This window comes from Microchirus variegatus, assembly GCF_963457635.1.
Source record: "Microchirus variegatus genome assembly, chromosome: 11".
In the NCBI taxonomy this organism is placed as follows: domain Eukaryota; kingdom Metazoa; phylum Chordata; class Actinopteri; order Pleuronectiformes; family Soleidae; genus Microchirus; species Microchirus variegatus.
The window spans coordinates 24400207-24423574 of record NC_139812.1 but is presented as its reverse complement, the minus strand read 5'-3'; the positions used below and the strand labels follow the sequence as shown (position 1 = coordinate 24423574).

At 40.8% G+C, this 23368-nt stretch overlaps 1 protein-coding gene across 1 annotated transcript in view; it reads right to left on the bottom strand.

Moving 5' to 3' along the window:
* Positions 1 to 23368, bottom strand: part of hpse2 (heparanase 2) — a gene marked incomplete at its 3' end in the record, with an annotated part of 46579 nt that overhangs the window by 8221 nt on the left and 14990 nt on the right. The window contains exons 4-8 of the mRNA XM_083898196.1: positions 10112 to 10285; positions 8875 to 9046; positions 6362 to 6409; positions 896 to 989; positions 70 to 176 (exon numbers count right to left, since the gene is read on the bottom strand). Coding sequence (XP_083754322.1) covers positions 70 to 176; positions 896 to 989; positions 6362 to 6409; positions 8875 to 9046; positions 10112 to 10285 — 595 coding nt within the window. The remainder of the gene's footprint in view (positions 1 to 69; positions 177 to 895; positions 990 to 6361; positions 6410 to 8874; positions 9047 to 10111; positions 10286 to 23368) is intronic.

Here is a 23368-nt window from a genome sequence, read left to right as displayed (position 1 = left end):
TGTTTTTTTTGTCCTCTATATGCAAAAAAACAACAACAATGATGCAGCCGTGATAATAACGGTACTTACAGGAAGCCAGCAGCGTAAGTGTCAGAGAGATTACTGCTGCCTCCAGACCACGCCGGGCCCAGTCCACCAAGCCACACCTTCTTACCAAGAGTGTGTGTGTTCACCACCTGCAGTAAGTGACAGAAACACACAGTGTCAATGACATCAAACTCAAATTATTATTCTGTGAATGAATTCTGCTTTTGAATTCCAGGAATTAATGCTTCATTTTCATTCATTTTTATTCTGGGGTGCTCATGACACTGTACACACGGTAGTAATGCAACATCATGGATGCAAGCTGCCATAGAAAAAAAAGTAGAAGAAGAAGTTGAGGTCCACACATGAATAAATGCAAGGAACTGTCTGTCTGTTGCCTGACAGGCTTCAAACATGGCAAGTGACTTACTCAGGGTATCACCGTATATCAATAGAAATGCAACAGATATATCACTAAATGAGCCACTTCAGCATCTAACACAGTACACACCCACCACCAAACATAACTGCTTCTCTTCCTCTTCTTCTTCTCTCAAGCTCTTTAGCTCTGTTCGTCTCTGAAAACTGAAAACAAGTCTGCTGCAACACACCTACGAGGGCTCACTCCTGTGGTTTGTACAACGAGGCTTAATCGTCGTAAAACTGTAGCTAGAGCCTGTATGATCCCCGTCACTGCTGTTGTTATTTCTTCATGTTCTCCTCCGAGGTTGTCGTAAAATTGAAATTGACAGAAATAAAATAGCTCAAAATGTTAGAAAGGGGAGGGTTGAGTGGTCCATCTGTAGTCTCACCAAGTCTTGATAAGAACAAGAGATAAGGACAGAGATCATTTATAATAGATGTGTACCTGGGTGACTTTAGTTATCTGCTCGGTCAGTGTGTCCAACAGACGGGTTTTTAGGAAGTCCTCTGCTCTGTTCACTCTGCCGTCCATGTAGTAACTGCAAAGAGAAAGCGGGGTCAAAGCGGTGAGAGAAAAACACTCTTTAAAGTGCCAGAAATGCATACATTACATGCTTCATATCTCTTCATTCAAGTTCAGATAGGCTGTCGTTTCATTTCAGTTTTTATGTAAAACATTTGTAAAGCACTAAAAAAAAGGCACATTTATATACATTTTTTACCCTCTGCCTTAAATCAATGGCATTTAAACTGTAAAACAAAAGAATGAAGCAACTCCCCAAACACACACAGCTTATACTCCCCCATCTTTGCTGGCAGGGCTCTTTACCTGTTACCGGTTTAAAAAATCCAAACCCTACAATTTTCTTTCGTCTGTCTTTCATTACAGCAACGATAAAAACAGCCTCTGACATGTCCAATTATACTTCAGCTTAATAAAAATCCAAGTGTGTGTCCAAATGTGGGATTACATTGTGAAAAGGTAACTGGGAAGAGTTCAGATTTCCTGACTGAGGCTGAATAATCCACACATACTGTACATCCCTGGGTTATCCTGTGTATAAAAGAATGAAGTAAATATGATGAGACTTTCATGAATTTATTGGTGGTTAAGGCCAAAATCTACTTCCTCTACAAGATCATTCGTAAGAGTTGAGAGAGTAGAAAAGAAGTTACACACTATAGTACATGCGATACTTTACATAACAGTATCATGGTAATAGTATGATAATAATAACGGAATAATTTAAGTTTAATAATTCAGTTTAAGTCATACTTCAACAACCTACACACAGCCGTCGCCACTGACTCCCTCTGTTTCTTCACAAAACTAATTTCATGTGTAAAGTGACAGAATGTCACCGGGCGACATGAAATCAAAACACTGACAAACACATGAGAGACTTGTGTGGCGCTGATAATAAACATTGTGTTATTACGCCCTCAGGGATTTGATCATCCTGGATGCTTTTCCTCCTGTGACCAGATATTATGATCGGGATATGGCTTTCCCCCCACCCTTTATTTAACTACACGCTGATGTCACGACTGTTTGCAAAAACAAAATGATTAATTGTTAATTAATGAAACGCTGCTGGTCAGATGACATCAGCATGAGTCTTTAATTTATCCCGGGGATGGACTTTCTTGCAGGAATATGGATCTATAAAGCTTCAAAATTTGGTTCTCGTGATCAGTTCTGTGGGTGCGTAAAGATTGTTTAAACGCGTACAAATGTGACGACCCGGTCTGAACAGGGTCTGACGGACACATTTGTTTATGTTTAAAAGACACACGCGGCAATTTCAAAACCGTAATTCAACATGCATTAATGAGTACTATAATAAAAGCAGTCACAGAAACAGCTGCAACACCTGTTAATTAGAGAGATCCAAAATATCTGTGACTCAGTGCAGAGCAGATTTCTTCCTCTGAATCTTTTAAGCAACAAATGTTATTAATAACATACCAGACCAGCTCTGTCCAGTCCTGCTGAAAGCTGCAAGTGTTTTGTGCAAATTTAGCTTTTTTTTTCTTTTTTTTCTCCTTCCCGGAACCAGAGAACATTCCAAGACAACTACGATCGGCAATTTACAATTGAGGAAACCCAGTCAGAGATCGCTAGTCAGCATTTTCTTTTATCTGAGGGGGACAATGCTGAGGAGGAATTTGCACTGTAATGTGAATAAATAATAACGCCAGTTGATTCCAAGGTCAAACCTCTGGTAAAACTGTTTTGGTAAAAGGTTTGTGAAAATGTGTGAACAAAGCTGCTGAGAATAAAAAGCTGAATCTTTGTCCATGAGGGGTGAAACAGTGTTGCAATGCGAGTTAAACCTCATTGCAATTTTAGTCACAGCGTTGGAAAAGTCCCAAGCCCCCTGGCCTCAAAGTGTAAACAACGCCGGGATTAAGTCATAGCTTTACACAAATTATTTGGTTTTCCTGTCATCTTTCCAGAGATCTCACAATAATTCTTCGCTCCGGATCCCCAGGAGAAGACATTCCAGCTCATATATGGAAACAGGAGAAAAATCAGTACAGTATCTTGTAACTGCATCAGTGGGAATTTCTGCCGATGTGAAAGCATCAGGTAAGATTAGCTTCCTTCAGTTTCACGGTTCATTAGATAAGAACCCACATAAATAAATTGAAATTAACAAGTGTTGCTCCAACATTTTAGCCAGGATCATATCTTGGGTCTACGCTTTTGAACTTCTCCTTTTGTTCATCCAACGACATGACATGACTTCCCAGACTGACCGGAGTTCAATAAAAACACAACAATGCTTTGTCCAACTGTTTTCAGACAAAGATCCACTCGCTCAGCTTGTTTCAGCCGTTCTCGGTGAACCACATCAAAGACAGCTCACAAACAAAATCGTCTATAACACAGCAGCGAACAGTGCAGAGGATAATACATGATATGATCAGACAGGGACGGGTGAAGGTGGGAGTATATCTATAACACAAATTCAAATCTGCAACTTAATTTAAACATAAAAGAAACTTATTTTCTGGAGAAATAACTGTCATTTTTAAATACTTAATCAGTTACAATATAGTATATAAAGCTGTTGTGGAGTATGAATGGAAATATTTAATTAAAGCATGAAGTTTATGATCTTTAACTTGACTTGTACAAGTGCACATTTAAGGACTGGCCATCTGGAGCAGTGATGGAGCGATACGGAGAGAGTGCAGGGTAAAAGCAAGAAGAGGATGTGTTCCTTGATGTGGTCCAGCAGGTTACTATCAGATCAATCATTACATAGCAGCTAAAGGATATGTTGCTTCCCACGGGAATGCCATCAGTAAATTTATAGTCCCTCGGTGCCTGAACATCTTTAACATCTATTTTTTTTTCTCTCCTCCCTTCAGCCATAAATAAGCAGCACACCAGGATCTCTGGCATGTAGCACCGCTGTCATCCTGACGAGACAAGAAAGATGTGGGTGTAAAGTGTCGTTCTGCCCTGTTTAAATTGCAACCACTTAAAGCTCGGAGCACGGCGCTTCTAATTCCCTTTCAGGTTGACCGTGCTTGTTATGAGTAACACTCATTTTCAAAAGCAAGGGTCGTTACTGCACATTCTTTATGACCGTGTATGTTTTAACAGACTTTTCAGCAGGAGGCTTTTTGCCGGGCATGTTTCACACCTAAGACGATCGCTCTGCTAAATACCCCCCGCAGTTCATCAGGCGGTCATTCACTGTGGCCCAGGAAACTTTTACCTTGCCCAGATCACCTCCACCGTTAGATCTCAGTGAGACAGTCACGTTTTACACGACGTTAGATAGTAAATACAATTATCGCATTAGTCCGACTGAAACAGTACTTTTTAAATATGTGTTTGTCCAACTGAAATTGTCCAAACACACCCAGAAAATGCAGTTAGTCAAGCTAGTTGAATTACTTGTGCTTGTATATGTCCCAGACCTTGACCCAGAAATAATAGACAAACGCCAGATTAAAACACCTTAGGACTGACAAGAAGACAAACGATGGGCTTTTGTCAGCTTAAAGAATGAAATACTTTGATGTTAATGATGGTAGTTAGCTAAATTTGGCTTTAATCTATGATTTAACTGCTCAACACTAACAGGACAACACTGAACACTGACTGAGGCTGAATGAGAACACATCGACATCGAGCAAAGCGTTTGCTCAGAGCGTCCTGGTTTAATCAGATCTTTCATGTTAATGTGAGACAACATACGAGGAACTGAGTAACCCACGTTAGAAGACAGTGAAATAACCATAACGGTAAGTACATGTATATTAATACAGACAATCCTAACATACAATGCTTGGGGGAAGAGTAAAAAGTAAACATCGTCTTGCTGTCACTGTCGTAAACAAATGACGCCTTCACTTTAAGCAACTGTACACAGTTGCACTGCTGTGATACGAGCTATTTCCTGTTTGCAGCGATTAGGTCTCTGTCTATAATCACACTTAAGATGATCCTGTGCACGGTTGTGTAACTGCAGCTTGTTTTGTTGGGGAGGGGAGTGCATGCTTTCACTGGGGAGCAGCCATCTTTACTTTATTCACCATTGTTGGTTAAATGGATGCTTCGGTCCAGTCGTGACAGACTGTTGTTTGATATTCCTCTGTTTTTGTTATTCTCAAAGAGGGCTCAACCAAAACACTTCAACGTCAACACGACACACTTCCTCGAGTCTTCAGAAATATACACACACAAAGTTTGAAGTTGAACGGTTGTCAAAAAACAATCAATGAAAATACATAAGGAGGCAGCACTGCATAAGAAAAGAAAACAACGTGCAGAAAGATGGAGGAAAGCAAGGGAGAAACTGGGGGAAAAAACAAACCCATTCTGCTTATGTTTTGCTGGACAATTCAAGCAAGGTAATTCAGGCAAGATGCTGCAAATTTGCAACTACAATGTTGCGGAAAAAAACGTCACAACATAATGCAAACCACGTATCGACGTTCCGAATCTGGAGGTTCACAAAAATCCCAATAATGAACGTCTTTCATCACCACCACGGCGCTCAGACAGAACACCTCCCCGACTGTAAGCCACAGAAAAAACCACATCTCTAACGAAGCCACATGATGCTCGACAATGAGAGGTGCTTCACTCAAAAACACGGCCAGCTGCAGAGAGGAGTAAAACCTGTGTCAGAGACGTGTTAATGAGTGGTCTCGCTTTTTTTATTAGTTTGGCTTCTTTTGTTGAGGTCAGACTTTCTGTCACGCAGCCTTGGTTAGCCTGGAATCTGGACCTCTAGTGTAAAATGGGGCTAATTGACAGGGGGGAATGAGCCAGAGCATATGGTTTGATTTTAACAGTGTGGGTGGTGTTTTCCTAAGCCTTACTGACGGCCCTTCCTCCTTCCGTTTCATCTAATTTCTTCTAATTAGACCTGACCTTCACCTTAATGACCGCTCACTCAGTCACACAGGGTTTGGCTGAGCTTCAGAGAGGAGGGTGTGTGAGTGTGTGTGTCTTTCTCTACACATTTACTTTATTTACATGTGTCAAGAAAAACAGATAAAAGAGGGAGGGGAAATGATCAAACCGCTGATAGGTTCTGCATGCATTCCTCTGGTGAGTGCAATAGACAAATGGCAGGTGTTACTAATTTAACTCTCTCGGGCTCCTTTTCCTGTTGTTCCATTTGCAGGGTAAACACAGCTCTCCACATTTATGCATCGGTCTCTTTAGGTAACCGTGTTAATAGTGGTTATTACTGGCTACTGCGTACACACACACGGAGAGAGTGTAGAGATAATGGTGGAAAAGCACAACATGTCCTGTGCTGTTAGATTTGTAATTAGTTAAATGAGCGAGTCCACTGTTCCTAAAACAACCAAGCCAATTTGGGGTTTTTCTTTCAAGGGCAAAATAGGGGAAAAAATAAAAGGGTAAAATACCTACTGTTGCCACGTAACTGCATCAACAACAGCGCCAGCATTCTTCATGAACCTGAAAACGAGACAAACAAAGGTATAACTTTAGTCTTTCATCTACTGAGGTTAGTAGTAGATTAAAAAAAAGGTTCAGGCATAAAAACAAACTCTGTGCAGTGTGATTTAGGAGAACAGTCTAACCCCCCCCCCCCACCCCTTTGTACTGTACACTGTATGATAGCTTTTTGTAGTTTGAAAAACGCTGCGCTGGCTTGCATCAACGTGTGGTGTCATGGTAATGAATGCTTGCGAAAGCGTCGTAGCTGTTATTAATTTAACATATGTTTACCTTCATTTTTCCATTCACACAAAAGGGATTTTAGGTAATATGGAAAAGGTGAAAACGATAAAAAAAAGTAGGGGGGGGGGGTATGTTAAAGCCTTAAATTAAGTGCTTTCTGGAGCTGATTGTGCAGCCTGTTGACTTTGAATTTTTAGTTAAATACAAACATCTTTAGGGGACACGCAAAATACGCCTCTTGGGAACACAGTGTACCAGGTAATGTGCATGTTTCCTCATCTACCTGACCCTGAATCACTCCATATTTGGGGGTAACAGCTTGTCAGACATATTAAAAAAAAAATGTGTCTCTAAACACCATGTCACAGAAACACACAACTTTCACCGCTCCGGCTTGTTTAGTCTGCGCCGCTCTGATATTTGGACTGTCGAGCAGCTCGGTGTCTAATTCGTCTTATTTCCTGAGAGCAGCAGAGTAGTTGGGCTGTCAAACACAAGAGCCAACCCCTCGTAACAGTGTCAAACACACCAAAATCAAGCCGTTGTTTAATGTGACACCCGTGACTTGTGGATACTCTTGCCTCTTCACCTCACCGCTCCCCCAGTCCTCCTCCACCTTCTTTTCTCACATTCATCCTCCGCATTACACTCTCATCGGCCAGTATGAACTGTTTAGTACACACACCAACACACACCTTTTTTATTTTGGTGTAAATTTGAACTGTCAGTACCGTGTGTGAGAGAGCAGCCATTTCTAATGGTTTCACTTGTCTAAGTAGCTCAAGTACACTGTGGAGGAAAAGCTCATATTATCACAATTATTCTTTCTTCTCCCGTTCTCCAACTACCTATCAAAACGTGTCTGTGTGTAAGTGACGATAAAGAAAGAGAGCCGGAGACATTTAACTGTTAAAACTTATGCGCATATGTGCACAACAGATTTGACAAATGAGGACAAATGTAGGTTGTGGGCTGGGTGGGGTGGAAGGGGGAAAAACGAAATACAGAAACATTTAAGATTTTCTTTTCATTGTCAAGGTTTTGAAAAGAAATGTTCCAGTTTAATTTGAAGCATGTTCATCTGAAGGCTCACAGTGTGCTGTGTCCTTAAGAGCAGTTTTTAAAATGTTTTTAGCTCACCAGCAGTCCATCGCAGGAACTTTCACTCTCACACTCACACCTACGGTCAATTAATTTAGCGTCCAATTAAACCTCTGCAGGTTTTCGGGACTGTACCCAGAGAAAACCCTCGCACAAACGGGTAGAACGAGCAAACTCCATGCAGAAAGGCTGGGTCACGAGAACCCGGGTCTTCTAATAAACATCCTGTTGGATGAGTTAATATAGCACTGTTTTATTTTAGTTCACATCAACGTAAACGTGACATGGCTTGCATTGAATTTTTGGAAATATTGTATGATTTGAAGGTAGAGGGGGGGAGAAACAACAAAATGTAATCATCAAAACGATCGCATTACACAATACAAATTGAATCGGGGACTATAGTGATATTCCCAGTCCTACTTCCCCCGCCGGCTGCAGCTTTAAAGAATTATGTTGGCCATGCTGGCTTGGGATTATTTCATTTGACTGTATCTAAATGTAGTGTTAATGGGTTTAAAAGATTTGGTGGCTTTAATTGTTTCAGTGAAATATGAATAAATCTATTGTCGCTGAGCATTTCACAAAGCATTTATATCTTTTAGATAATTGTTAATGCTAAGTCAGCTTAAAAGCCACATAGATACAGACCTCATCTCAACATGACTCCTGAAGGGCCAACAGCTTAATCTAAGCATTTGTGTTCATTTTAGGCAAAGTATCAATGACTTGTATGTAACAAGTAAACCAAACTGAAGTTATAATGTTCTTTTACATTAAATGGGGGAGAGAGACAATTGTCAAAGCAAAGCTTGATAGAGCTTCTGGGTGAAACCAGCAGGTGGGACATTGTGCCGCCACATGATCAGTCAGATGACACTTTATTTAGGCTGACATGATCTAACCGGAGCGGAGACCCCTGAAACCTGCAGAGTGGAAATCCATAAACACTGAACACGACTAACAGTGTGTGTGTGAGTGTGAGAGGATTAAACACAGTAAAGCTCGGTAAAGGTCTCAAACCCCACTGCAGCATACTTTCCACTACCTTCCCCCTTCTTCTTCTTCTTTTTTTTCCAGCAGGATAGCCTAACAAGGAGTGGAATCCTGCCCAGTCAATGTTTGACTTGCTGACTCACCCGTCCAGCAGCAAGATGGCGTTTTTCCGGGGACGTCCTGCGTTGGGGCCGTAGAGTTGAGCTCGGTGGTAGTAGCGCACAGACTGCAGTAGTGTCCGAAGCTTCGCGTAGTCCTGAGCCAGCTGGGTGCTGTTGACCGCACGACCCACCATGCTGCGGTAGGCATTAGGCTCTGGGAAGAGGAGACAATGGGAGTGTGATTTGAGAGATAAAGTTTATGCAAGCAACATAGTGTAGAGGTGGTGGAAAGGAATACTGTTGTTGTTGTAGTCTGATCTTGTTATTCAACAGCCAGTAGAAAAGGGGGATAATTGGGCTATTCGCAAAAATACGGACAGATGACTCAGCGTTGGGGGAACGGTCCAAGCGCACAGGGTGGCCTTGCAGAATCAGTAAAACAAAGATAGTGAGGGGAGCTACTTTCCCCTAAATATCAGATCATCTGATTCATGAGATAGCTTCAAACGAACCCTTAAACCTTTTTTTAGGCTGGTGTTTATATAGCTTTTTTATGGAGTTATGTCATTTACCGGTAACAGACCTGTTTATTATTTAAGGGCTTGAGAATTTGATGTATGTACATGTATGCTGTACATACTTAATCACAATATATCTGTATAAGACACTAACTATACTTCAATTATAGCACCGTGTTGATGTACCAGTCTATATTTGAGCTGTAAAGAACCTTTGCTCTATGCATTCCTGATGAAAAAATAGAGAACAATATCAAAGGCTCAACCTTCTCATTCAACCCAAATTCTGTTTGCTTTCGTTATGGTTCAAGCCCTCTCTAAACTTTTCACATGGTCCAATCAATGTATTTTGCACGGAACTATTAGGCTTCCGCTGAAGTAAAAGTTGTGTTCTGTTGTGAGCTATATTACCAGTGAAAGGGAAATATGAAGTGATGTGCAGCAGGCGAATATGGGTCTGTGTGCATGTGTGTGTGTGTACTGTAGCTCCCAAGCAACACACATGGTTAGAATGACATGAGTTGCAATTTCATAAAACGATTTGACCGGAGGAAACAAACTGAATCCTGACAATGTTTAAGTCTGAATTCTGTCAGAAAGCTGTAAGAACAGAGGAACTCTCAAACAGTTTCAGACCATTCAAAGTTTATTCAAAAATTCTGCTATTGTTAAAGCAGGAAAGTCCTGTATGCCTTTACCTGAAGCAGATTGTAGCTTATCATTTTTATTGAAGATATTGTGTGGAGTGGTGTCGTACTGACCGTTGCCCAGCTCCCAGGATATATTGTACTTTTTGCCAGCACTGTACTTCAGGAGGCTCAGGGTGGAGGAGGTGTTCCATGAGTTGTCTGGGTTCCTGTGCAGCGCATTAAGCCCAAAGATCAGGTGCAGTCCGGCACAGTCGGCAAAGTTGTACAGTTTGTCTAAAGACCTGGCTGGGAGAAAACCACAAAGCAGTTGTAACTTTGATTCTTCTTTTGGAGACATGGAAATCACAGGTTTAATGTACCTCGTGTTCTGTGGGAATCATATTTTTATTATTCTCCTTCTACCATTACAACTAACTTGGTTAAGACATTTTTGAAATGGAATGACACAATTCTGAAGGTCACAGAACAAGCTATCCTTTTAAATGTGTCAACCTCTGTTACCTCAGCAGTAAACAATAAAATTCAAGTGTGACCATTTGCCTACATTTACACTCATGACAACACAATGACCGGAATGACTGAGAACCTTCAGAGGCATTTCAGCAGTAATGTGTATAAGAATGTTTTGGATAAACCACTGTGGTGATGCACACCTCAAATCAGTGAGCACAGGGAATCTTTCTCTTGTGCAGCTGACTCCATCAAAACACATTCCTTAAACCGCACCATAAAGGACAAGAGCCCACCACAGATGTTGGCATATGGTGGGAGTACCAAAAGTGTTTGTTTATCTTTTAATGTGTGGCTGCAGGCTGCTCCTGGACACCACAGGCTCTTGTTTTGAAATTTAATCTGTTTGGAGTCATTCCATTAACATAAATATTACCCTGAACTCTGACCCATACTTCCTAGGTTCAACAGGAAACAGATGAAGACTGCGCGCCGGGTCTGGATCTCGCTAGCATTTGCCCTCAGCTGTGGGTTCGGCACCAGCTGAGCATGCCAACTGATAGCTCCATCCAGTGTGGAATGGAGATAAAGGCAGAGCAGAGCGGAGTGCATGTGAGGTTATTCTGCTATATACATTTCATGCCGTTTAAAGGTGTTATATTTTATTTTTATTAAATGGACGCACAAGATACAAATCTCCTTCTCTTAGCTCAGAGTCAAATCACATTTGCTTATCATTTCTACGTCGCGCTCGAGCTCGAATGTGGTTTTATATTCAGCGTTTACTGTAAGCCTGACTTTCAATAAAGCAGTGGTTTTCTATAATCCACAGAGCAAATGGAGAGAACAAAAAGATTGCTTGTTGCACCTGGAATTAATTCGGTCTCCGGCAACAGCGAAACAAAGCCTGAAAGTGGGAAAAAAAAAATTAGCAGCAACAATGGTTTTATTGCACAGTTCTCCTGAGTAAACTGTCGACTCCCCCATCTCATTAATAACCACCAATAACGTTATTATCATAACCACGATTATCATAACCACTATTATCATAACTCCTTCCCTCTGTGGGTACGTCGTGGTGGTGTCTGTTTGCAGGCGCAGTGTTGAGGCTAACGGGAGAGCGAGAGAGAAAGTAGCGCCAGATGTGGCCGTCTGCGTGAGTGATTCCAGGCTTTTCCTCACCTGAGATCTGAGCTGAACGCGACCAGCCTTGCTCCAACACTCATCGCACACATCATCACAAGCATGATGAGGTGCGTCAAAGCTTGCTGAAAACACAGTTTCTCCGCTGGCAGCTTTTTAACAACAGCAAGTCCTACTAGAGTGTGATCAAATAAACACCCGAGTGTATAATCATTTACCTGTGATCATAACACACAACAGCGACTATAGCCCCAATCTTCAAAGTTGAGCGTTGCTGACCAGCAAAGCCAAGCTCTTGCTTATCAACTGACATGAGTGCATCTGTCGTCGACGTGAAAAGGATGCTGGGTAGATCAATGCCCCCTGGAGTCAGGAAATCTGCAGATCGCTGAGGCTTTCACATGAAAGAGCCTCTACACAGATACTAGAAAGCCCTGAAGCTTCAAATCTGTGAATTCAGTTAGAGCCAAATAATGAAATTACCATTATCTCCCTGTGTGTGCGTGTGCATGTCTCTAGTACGCTGTGCTCTCTTTGTGAGGATATTTTGATGTTGTGAGTGAGGACATTTTTGAAGATTAAGACCTGGTTTTCAGATTAGAATAAGGTGAAGGTGTCCTCACTAAGATATAATAAAAACAAGTTTGTGTATGTGTGTGTCATGTGGTGGGGAGGTTTCGCTCTACACTGAGGAGGGTTCAGTCGAACATGGTGATAAATTGTGATTTCTACATTTAAATGTGGCACTTTTAGTATTATTGAACAATCACTCGCCCCCCCAAATGGAAACAATACAAATGATCGACCGTTTCACAAACACAGACACAGACAATCAATCACTGGAAACGTCAAACTGCCTTTTCTCCTCGCCTGATACATCAAGCCAGTAACAAATGGCGCATGTTGAGCCAAGTGACACTGAATACACTCGTCAAGTCAAAATCATTACCCAATACTCTGGGTTAAAGTGGGTCAGTAAAGGCCTGTTTGTGAGGTCAGACTCGGCTACAAACGTCTCTTTTATCTTGCAAACAGCGGAGCAAGGAAGAAGAAGCAGAGCAAAAAGCTTTGTGTTCATGCCTGCGCGCGCATGCATGTGTGTGTATATCTGTGTATGCATGTGTTCACGAGCCTGTGTGTGTGTGTTTGCATGCGGCGGAAAGAACGGGGTCTGGATATTGTCAAGCCGTCTATCTGATAGAAAAGCCAGCTCAGTGAAGCAGAGAGGCCGGCAGCATCAGTCAGCGCCATGCCTCATTTCTGCAGCTCTGCATATTCCCTCACACACACACACACACAGGTCTATAAACACTGTATGCCTGTATGGACACAAATCACAATAAAATTCACTGGTTTACAGTAGAACTTGGAACATATGAACTTGGACAAGCATGTGAACTTTACAGTGAAAACACTTTTCTTTGCTATACTGTCATTTAACACAAGAAGAGTTATTCTAGCACAGCATTAACTTTGTTTTACATTCAGCCAGGTCATAGTCCTCCTCAGTAGTTAGCTGTAGGTAACTGGATTTGCTTCAGTTCAGTCTGAAGATGTTTCAGGCTTTTCCAGGAACTGAAGAAGTCCAGTTGCCTACAGCTAACTGCTAAAGTGTACAGTGTGGAGATATTAGTGACATCTAACGGCGAGGCCACAAACAACAAGGGGCAACTGGTAATGATGTTACCCATAAGAAACAGAATACCCCCGTTTTGAAGACTCTAGATTCACAAACTCTACATTTACATAATGTGCTATTGATGAAAAACCCCTGAAATTAGCTGCTGTAGAAACACAGTGACGTAAGATGTTGGATTTCAGTAAAGATGGCGAGGTTGCCTGCCAAAAGTACGTAATAATAAAAAGCTTATTCAAAGTCAAAGAAAACCAAATAATTTTAAAGTGATTATACACTTAGAATAATCAATCTCTGCCAATGAACTGTCCAAAATGTGACACACTGAAACTTTAAGCTGACAAAGCATATCCTCACTAAGCAAAGAAACATGCAGCGCTGTGCTCGGGACTGTAAAAAAAAAGGTTTAACAGCTCAATTATTAAAGTTCAAGAAATCAGGTTGACAAGGAAAAGATTGGTACAGATTTAAAACTAAATAAGAAATGCCACAAAACTAGGATTGTTCAAAACGGGGACTTTCTGATTTTTTAAAGGTTGATTAATACATGCTGTGTATTATTGTATGTTCATTACTGTGTGTTATTGAGTACTTTGTCCATCCTGCATGAATTATAAACTGGCTCTTGTAGTTTTTTTTTTTTTTAATTCCAAGCAAAATCTATACCACCACAAATAAAGATAAATCAGATTATATGAGATTAAAGTTATATACGTTTAAAGTCAGGCTCATTCTAAACTTTAAATAAGCACAGGATCACTGTTGATTGTGTGCCTCATTGAGATGTTTTGCCTTTTTTCTTGACGATAAAATAAATGATTTCAAACATGTGATTTTAAAACGGTTTCCACTGACAAAAGGAAGAGAAGAGCACTTAAATGTGCACTAACAGGTATCCATTCAGTTTTGTGCAATATTCTAGGAAGGTGAACACAGTCTCTGGTTACATAAATGGAACAAGCATCTTCTAACCTTCTTCCTCCAGTGAAATTCATTTGGTAAAATGTAAAACTTTGAGATTTCAGGTTAGAAATGCAGACATAGAGAAGTAGGGGGTTGTTTTTAGAATACTGGTTACACTTAATAGAGAAATATAATGACATACTCGGCTTACTACCAGAGCAAATGTCAATTTGGATGTTTAGTTACATCAAAGTAAGTCTGGAGCAAAGAAGCAAACACACACGCAAACACACACACATACACACACACACACACACACACACACACACACGCATGCACAAAGAGACTTGAACTTGAGTTATGGCTTTCTTTTAAGCCAAATCAAAACCAAATCCTCGGGAGAGACATGTGTAGACAGTGGGAGAAAGGCAATTGAGAGAAATCAATTCTGATCCTTCCTTTCCTGTTTATGGACACATTGTGTTGTGTTTTTTTCCATCAAAAATATATAAATATGTTGCTCTTAAGCTTCAGGGGAACAAAAAAAAGAACAAGACTGCCAATAAACACTTAGAAGACAAAACATATGAGACAAAGAGCTTACATTTTTGATCATGATTTCATGCTTTGTGGATGGACATCCATGAAGTTGCATCATGTTCCCTGCATGTAAGAGTAGACTTGCTTGTAATTTTCTGTCAGCTGCAGCAACTCACGTTACATCAGCAGTTTGTGCAGTGATTTCTAAACCTTATTCATTACCAGTTCACGCCTCTTACCCTATATCCATAACCAAACCAGAGCCTCAGAAATGAGGGTCTGCCTCATTAGGACCAGGTTTAGGTCCACGTGAGGACTTACAGCTCTTGAAAATGTCAGTATTTATACCATAAAAAGGTCCTAAAGAGGTAACAAAAGTGAGTACATACACATACACTACATTACACTGGAGCTGTGAACTCAGAGGGGGGAGAAAAAATGGTGGAAACAGCTACTCTCAGACTCTGCATCCATCAAATTGATCTAAACATGCTGGGGGACAATTGCTGATGACAGTATTTAACATTTTACCAGACAGCCTTGCAAAGTAATTTAACATTTCGACTATAACACACACCACGTGCACGCAGGCAGCAGCAGACAAAGAGCACGACCGGTCGTGAAAAATTTGCAAGTCAACTGCTAAAACAACCCGGAAAACCAAAGTGTGTCGCATTTTCCTCATCAGCTCCTCTATCACAGCCTCCCATCTACTTTCTCCACCAGCTCCAGTGCGTCACCTCACAGCTCTCTCTCCGCCTTCTGGTTCTCATTGGACAGTTTCTCCACTAACCAGATCCTGCGGCTGCAGAGAGAGAGAGAGAGAGAGCGAGAGAGACACAGGGACTGGAGCAAGGTCATCTCGAGCCTGACGTCTCCAGTTCACAAGTTTAGGAACCGGCTATCGATAGTTTGATCATTCAACCGCATCGGTCAAAGTCAGACGAGGATATTGTTACGGCCAACTGTATCGAAGCCTATTAAATGCGGTAGTTTGCAATGTTGGCGCGGTGTATCTGCAACGTATCCTGATGTTAACTTGACACTGCATGTTAGGGTTGAGCAGAGGGAGAGAAATGTGGTTCCAATATAGTACGAGTCTGTGCTGCTCCACTAGCATGTTGCACAGCACTGAACGCCTCCATGTTTACACACACACACACACACATACACACTCACGCACGCACATACACACACATCTCCACACGGACTCTTCTTTCATACAGGGTGGCTCTGCTCCAGCGAAACCGTTCAGGTCAAACCACTTTTGTATTTTGGAAGAATGCAAGATATGTGGTAGGCACCTGTTTTCAATTCTGTTAGTAGAGGGGGACCAGTGTGTGTGTGTGTGTGTGTGTGTGTGTGTGTGTGTGTGGATACAAAAGTGTGGGACAGAGATTGTTTCTATCTTTGAATTTACTGTGACTACACTTGTGTGTGGCCCTCGTCTGTGTGTACGCGGTGCGGGGAGATGCAGAGTAAGTTGACAGAGCTGGTGAGTAAGATGAGTGGTATGTTAACATACGCTGTTCTCAATGTAAAGTACATCACACACACACACATGTGTCTGTGTGAGCTCCTGCCCTGGCAACAGGCTGCAGTAAACCACAAATCAAAGACAGAGAAGTGAACAAAATATCATCAACTGCCTTTCATTGCCTTTGGGCCATGTAACTCAAACCACTTGTTGAGGGAAATGTGTATGGGGTGTGAGTGGTTTTCACATCTGTTTGGCAGTGGTCAATGTCTATCACTGCGTTCAATATGCCTTTTTAGATACTAATGACCCAATCGGGTTTGCTTCGTAAGAATCAAGGTGTGTGTGAACGTCTTCACGTCTCCTTTCCTTCCTTTGAGTTTCGGAGCTACCGACAAAACCACAGCTGACCGAGAGGGGAGTTCAACATCCGTTACAATCCTGTACAAAAGCGAGCAGTGTTTAACTCTTAGATTTCAACAAATGTCCATTAGATTTGAAGCACTGTCAAATGAGACCAGACAATGCTGACTAAACCCATCACCTTCACATGATCTCTCTCTGGGTTCCTCAGTGGAGCAGTGTTGTGTTTTCTATTCTGCGGCGACACACACACACACAGATGGCGCTTTTTCACTATACAGTTCTAGCATGACAATTCTACTCGCCTTCCCATCAGGGATAGAATCTGGTACCTGGTATTCTTTGGGTACCTGCTCTGGTGATGGTTCCAAGTGAGCTGATGTGATTCTATTGATTATAATGACTTAGTACACTGGAAACAACTGCTTTTGTCGTATAAAATGACATTACAGCAGTTTTCAAAGAGCCATGCTATGATGACCCATGTTGAGGATGTACTATAGTACAAATATAGTGGAAAAACAATGTGTCTGATACCCAAAATGTGTAGATTAAATCTGTGATTTGCAGTGTTTTGGTGACAGAAGTTGCACACTGGAACTTGAATGCATCTTCCAGTTAAGTTATTATTGATTCTAAATCCAAGTTCCTCTTAAAAAGGTGAAAACCTATTTCAATTACAATACATTTGAGGTTCAGCACAATAAACGCCACATTTTAAACCCTTAAAGTGGATTCCAAAGGCCTTCCCTTTCTATAGTGGTATCACTGTGATTTTTAAGACAGCTTATTACTTGTGGGAAGTTCTAAGATTGTTAAGAAATGCTCTCTCAGTATTCCAGCCCCGTGCGTAGGCTGCCTGTCAGATTGACAGCTGTGCTGGCAGGAGTGCAGAGGCAAAATGTAAACAAACTTGTGTAACTGTAGCTTACAAGCCAAGGACAGAAAGCATTTTGTTCACAGTGGAGTTAAACCACCAAATGGAGACCCTATTATGATTTCCCCTTATTTTCTGACATGTAGATATAATGTTACCGTGTCCCATGTTCAAATTAAACATGGCCACGACTGTCAGTCATGCTCCGAACACGAAATACTACTGTGTGCGAATCGTGCCAAAACTGTCCCGCGGAGTCCCAAGATTAAATACAGAGCTAGAGTTTAACAACGTATATATTAAAGTTATTATTTGATATTAATAATGGATCAATAATTGAGATGAGAGTTCACCAAGAGAGCTCTAACTCCTCTAACTCTCAGCAGGCAGCGTTTATGAGTGAAATATCATAAAGTCAACAGTTATATCTGCTCGGCAGAGACTCAGGAGAACTCAGATTATTTTCCACACGGAACAAACAACTGAAATATTGCAAGGTCTTTTTTTTTTCTTCATTAAATCCTAATTTAAAAAGCAAAAACAAAGATGTATCATTAGGGACATGTCTTTGGCAGTTCAATGATTGTGGAGAAGAAGAAGATTTCAGCTGCAAAACTAAAGCTGGCTTTTCTTTGAAGTCTTGTCATGACACGTTGTCGTCGTCAAGTCACTCCCACTGCTGTCTGGATAACAATGACTTGGTAAAGCTAAATATGCAAAACAATGGCGCTGTAATATACAGTTCATATGCAGAAACAATTGTTTTATTAAAAATCTCTTATCTGGACATTGCTTTGTATTTTCTTCTTTTAAAACTAGAGCACACACCACACCTATCTAAATGTCAGTGTTTCCAGTGTCTCCTGACTATTTCACTGGCATTTTTGAAGAGATATATGCCTGGTAAATGAATCACAACTTCGTTTTTGCACATTATTTAAAACATACACATACATCTTAAGCAAAAATATGCAAACTAATTCCTGCGACCCATTTCTGGGTCCTGTAAACAGCATATAAAACATGCACATGTGCTTTAACTAGACATTAAACTCATGGTAAAGAGCAGAGCTATGGGAATATGCGGCATTAAACCTGATAATTGTGTCAAACGACAATATACTCTTTCCCTCGAGGTACTGCTGTTAAAAGAAGAAGGTGTGAGACCCCCATACCTGACATTTTTACAACCAGAGATTAGTAACATTGTCACCTCCAAAGGGGGCAATTGTAAAGCCTCCACCTCTTATCCGGTTAGCCATCCCCGTCACACACCTCCGCTGATGCCATAATTGAGCCCTGATTGCTCTGTAATTGCATAGAAACAGGACTCCTCTGGGCGGATAGAGTGAAACGAGAGGGGCACTGCTAGCCAAGGGCTTCGCTGCCCCGTGAACCATCAAAGAGTTTGGCCTTAATGTCTGCGGCCCCTCCCACCAAACACCTGCTTATAGGTTTCAAATGGTGCAGATCAGTGATTAGTGATCCACAGGAGGAATGTTTGCAAGCCCTCAACAAATGCCTCCTTTTCAACTCTGTGAAAGTCGTAGAGTTGTAAAAAAGTGAAAGACTGGTAAATGAAGGACACACACACACTATATATCTATACATATATATATATATTCCTAACTTAATAAGGGCATCTTTGATCCCCAGTCATATGATGGATGAGGGTTATGAAGACCAGACCCCCCCCCCAAAAACAGCACAGCAAAGCAAATACACAAGTATCCCAGAACCCCCTTTCACTGCGAGGAATAATCACCATAATCACAGCAATCATCTTCCACTCTTAAACTATATCCACACACATTACTTATGGCTCAGTTAAACTGGAGGCTCCATCTCCAGCTGAGTGAATAGAGCCAGATTAAACAGTCGCATAACCACCACCACCAGCAGCTTGCGTTTCAGTATTACACAGGGTTTTTAGAGGCAATTATGCATTTGCAATATCAGATGCTGGGAAAAGTTACAACATGGTTTTTTGTATATTGACCACATAGGCCGCATAAGCTGTTGTAGGGTTTTATAAAATAAAAAAATGTTATTTTGTAATTTTGTATAATAATGGATAATTCACCTTATTAAACATAATCGAATGAATGGTAGAACATAATTTTACAAATTAATGTAATAATGTCAAGCAAAATAATTTATAGATATTATAAAAAAGACAATTTAAGCCAAAGAAATACGTCTTATCAACCTATTTTCAAAGTCTAATCCAAAGCCACTTATTTTACAGTATAGGACAAAAATAAGACCAATTCTCAGCTCTTCTAAAATGGCAAAATGGTTTTGATGTAAAGTGAAGCCCAAACTTTTACTTTTATGACTGCAGTGGAAATAATGACGTGGCACTGCAGCAATGCAGCTCGTGGAAAAGAGAAGAGAGAGAAAACTCTTCACAGCTCCTCCCAAAAGAAACTGTTGGCGGATACGGGACAAACACTACGGGGGGCACCTGCCTCCACCAGGCGGACAGTCTCCCTTCCCATAACTCTTAAGTCCCATTTGAGTTTCTGCAACAACCACTTATGACAAGGCTGGGACTTTGTCCCAGAGCTCTGAAGAATATATCCCTGCCAGATGTTTATGGAGGAATAAGGATTGGACGTTGTCCAACCACGCACTTTAACAAATATCTCCCAAAGTCTCTTTAATCAGTTTTCTGCTCCTGTTAAATTTCTGTCTGTCGAGCACCGAGAGCAGCTTTTATAAAAGTCCGGAGCCCATTCCCACATCTGAAAACGTACTTTTGTTTCTCCATTTGTGCTGATGCACTGACAAGGTTTGCAAAGCATTCAGACTTTGTCTTGTTTTATTATTATGGTGTTTTGTTCTAATCCATTTAGGATTTTGGACGTCGATAAGAGCTGGAAAATCGACATTTGCATACGATTGTGCTTTCAATTTGGGGGAGAAAAAAATAATATTGTAGGGCAAAGGGTTCGAAATCCTTTACCACACAGATTTCTTTTTAAGCTTTACAAAAAAATAAAATGTATGTAAACCCATCATAAGGAACTTGAATGGCAGCATAACCAAAAAGAATATTATTTTTTAATAATATGATAATATGTTTGCCTTTAGTCTGAAGTCAATTAATCTTAATGAAACGGCATAAATGCTTCACTTGTTTTACATTTACATTCAATCTTACTTTCCAGTGTGTAATAATGAATGGTAACGTATGCTAACGTGTGCCTGGTGGTGCACATTAATCTTAATCTGAAACTCCTGGTTTGGGGTATATACCAAACCGTGACCCACAAAAGAAGAAAATGTACATCTATAATAAATAAATAAATAAAAATAAGAAAATAAATCAGTTGTTTCAGTGTAACAGTTACAGTGTATAGTTTCTACTTGGCCTCGCTCTGTTCCTGCGGCCACAGCGAACAACGAGGGCAGCCGAGTTCAGCAAAGAAAGAGAGAAATAAAGAAAGACGTATAAAAGAAAATGCCAGGTAACAGAGCAGCGTATTAGCGGGGTGCCCTGGCTACATCAGAGCCCAGGTTTCCCCTCTTTGCCAGGGGAAGAACCAGGCCAAGCCAAGCCAAGCCCAGCCAGACATCTGCTGCTGGTTAGAGGTGTTGGCTCCTGCCATTCACAGCAGAGGTTCAAAACCTCAGGGAAAGGTTTCACTTGGCCCCTTCTTGCCTGGGCCACTGCAAACAGTCCCGTGTGCTCCCTAAGGGGAGGCAGGGTCTGAAGAAAATACCACAGAAAATTCAATTCCACTTTTCCTTTTCCGTGCTTCACTTCTCTGACCACGGCAAATTTCATTACACACTTATGCACTCATAAAATGCCTTCAATAACACAGCGCTGTGTCCCGCAGACCGAGAGCTCCTCCAGAATCAAACAGCACCAGAGAGTAAAAAGGGTTTTGAGGGCATCCAGCCATGATCCTGTCATGAATCTCCCATCCACCACTTTCTTTCCCTCCTTTTGTCCTTTTTTATGTGATATTTCTTTATTCCTTCACAACACATAAACAGCCACAGTTAAAACAGTCAACAGTCACTGTTTTAAATCCACGGCACCGAGGCTGGAGTGATGAAAGGCCGTAAAATAGTTCACATACACTGTATGTTCCTCTTGTATAACCGCACATCAGCTGGCATCTCATAAAATCCCTCCCAAAAAGAAAAACCCAATGGCGCCAATTACTGGATACTTAAGATAATTAACGCCCCCAAAAAAAGACAGTTTGGTCACAAAATTAAAACTAAGCTCTCTTTACTGTACTTCTAATGAGCCAGTAAAATTTGCAGAGGTGTCCGATTCAAAGAAGTTGCCAAATATCTGTGGTTGGTCTGAGGTAAACGTAGTTGTGCCTGAACGTTGACGTTCTAAAAAAAGTTTTACAATCATAACACATTTTTACACAATGTTTTTCACTTGTCGGCTGCATTTTTGTTGTTCCTGTTGTCCAAACGTTCGCTGAGGTTATTTTTATATCGCTATGCTTTTTATTAAATGCATTATTTTGAAGTCTCACTATGGAACTAGGTTTTAGACAATATTTTCAAACAACACTTTTTAAGAAGCAATAAAATATTGATTTAATAATTTAAAAATATTGTATTTTATTGTGTGACAATGCACTTGGTCTTTGTGCTCCCTGGTTTGTTTGTTTTTTGTGGGCGGGGCCTTTTGAAGCTGCCTGCTGATTGGCTACTGAGTTTTGGTTTGACAGCTCAATGGACCAGAACTCATCACAGGCTTGGAGTCGCTGTCCGTCTAGAAATAGTTCCCCCCCAAAGCAATAATATACTGTATTTTTGAATGAATAAATCAATTTTTTTGATGGATTGGTGAAAAGTACTGTTTGAAAATACTGATACAAACCTAATTCCATAATAAGTATCTCAGTGTATTTTACAATGATAAAATCTTTTTATTCTGTTCCATTTTAAACAAACACAAATCTACTGCTTATGTCCTAAAACCCCACAGAAATTATTAAAAACTGTTAACACAAAAATATGCATAATAATCAATTATGAGGAATACGTTTCAACATAAACAGAAATTAATACATTTACATTTTTTGTGAAAAAAGTCTTCACAATTTGCATTTCTTGGATTATGTTGGATTCTATTTGTTTTAGTTCGTGGATAAGAATGTAGAGATCCAGACCAATGGATTGATCAGGCCATTCATCGTGCAGATTCTTTTTGCTATTTTTGTTCTCAGACACTTGATAAACCTTATTTTTATTTAAAATACAGCAGTGTTGCTAAGCTATTTTGTGTATTTATTTATTTGCATGTAAAACAAGCTACATTTTTAAAGATCACATCACCCCACCAAAAAACTACAGCATCATAACCATTGTATGATGTGATTTCTAAAAGACTGGCATCAGTCAAAACTCTAACGGATGTATTTAGAGCAGCAGATGAGGCCAACAGCGGTCTGTGTTGCCAATAGCGTGCATAGCTCACCTTCTGAATAACACATTACAGACTATAGTTAAAATCAGATAGAAATAGATCGAACACATGGGAAACTCTGCGTCTCCCCTCGTGTCCCTCTGAGGCATAGTCCGTGTTGTCGTTTCATGTGAGGAGGGGGTCGGAGGGGTCAGAGGACAGACGCAGCCAGCAGCGCTGCCTCTGGAGCAGGTAGAGAAGCTTTAGTCCTCTTTTAACTTTTAACTTCGACGAGGAGGAGGGACATGTTTTCTCAATTATTGTCTTTTTGAACACAGTTTTTACCAGACAAAAAAAAGGTTTGATTGCAGATTTCGTGTAAGTGCAAACCGAGAATCATTTGGTACGTTGTATGAGCGCGGTCGTGTAGATGTAGCGTACATGTGGAAATATGCACATTTTGATGCAAAGGGGGAATAATATGAAACATGCGCGGGCGGCTCTGTTTTGAATCTGTTTGAGTCTCATAGGTAAACAGAATTTCCAAGTCTGTGGCCTATGGAAACGATCTTTTGCATGAAACTTTCAGG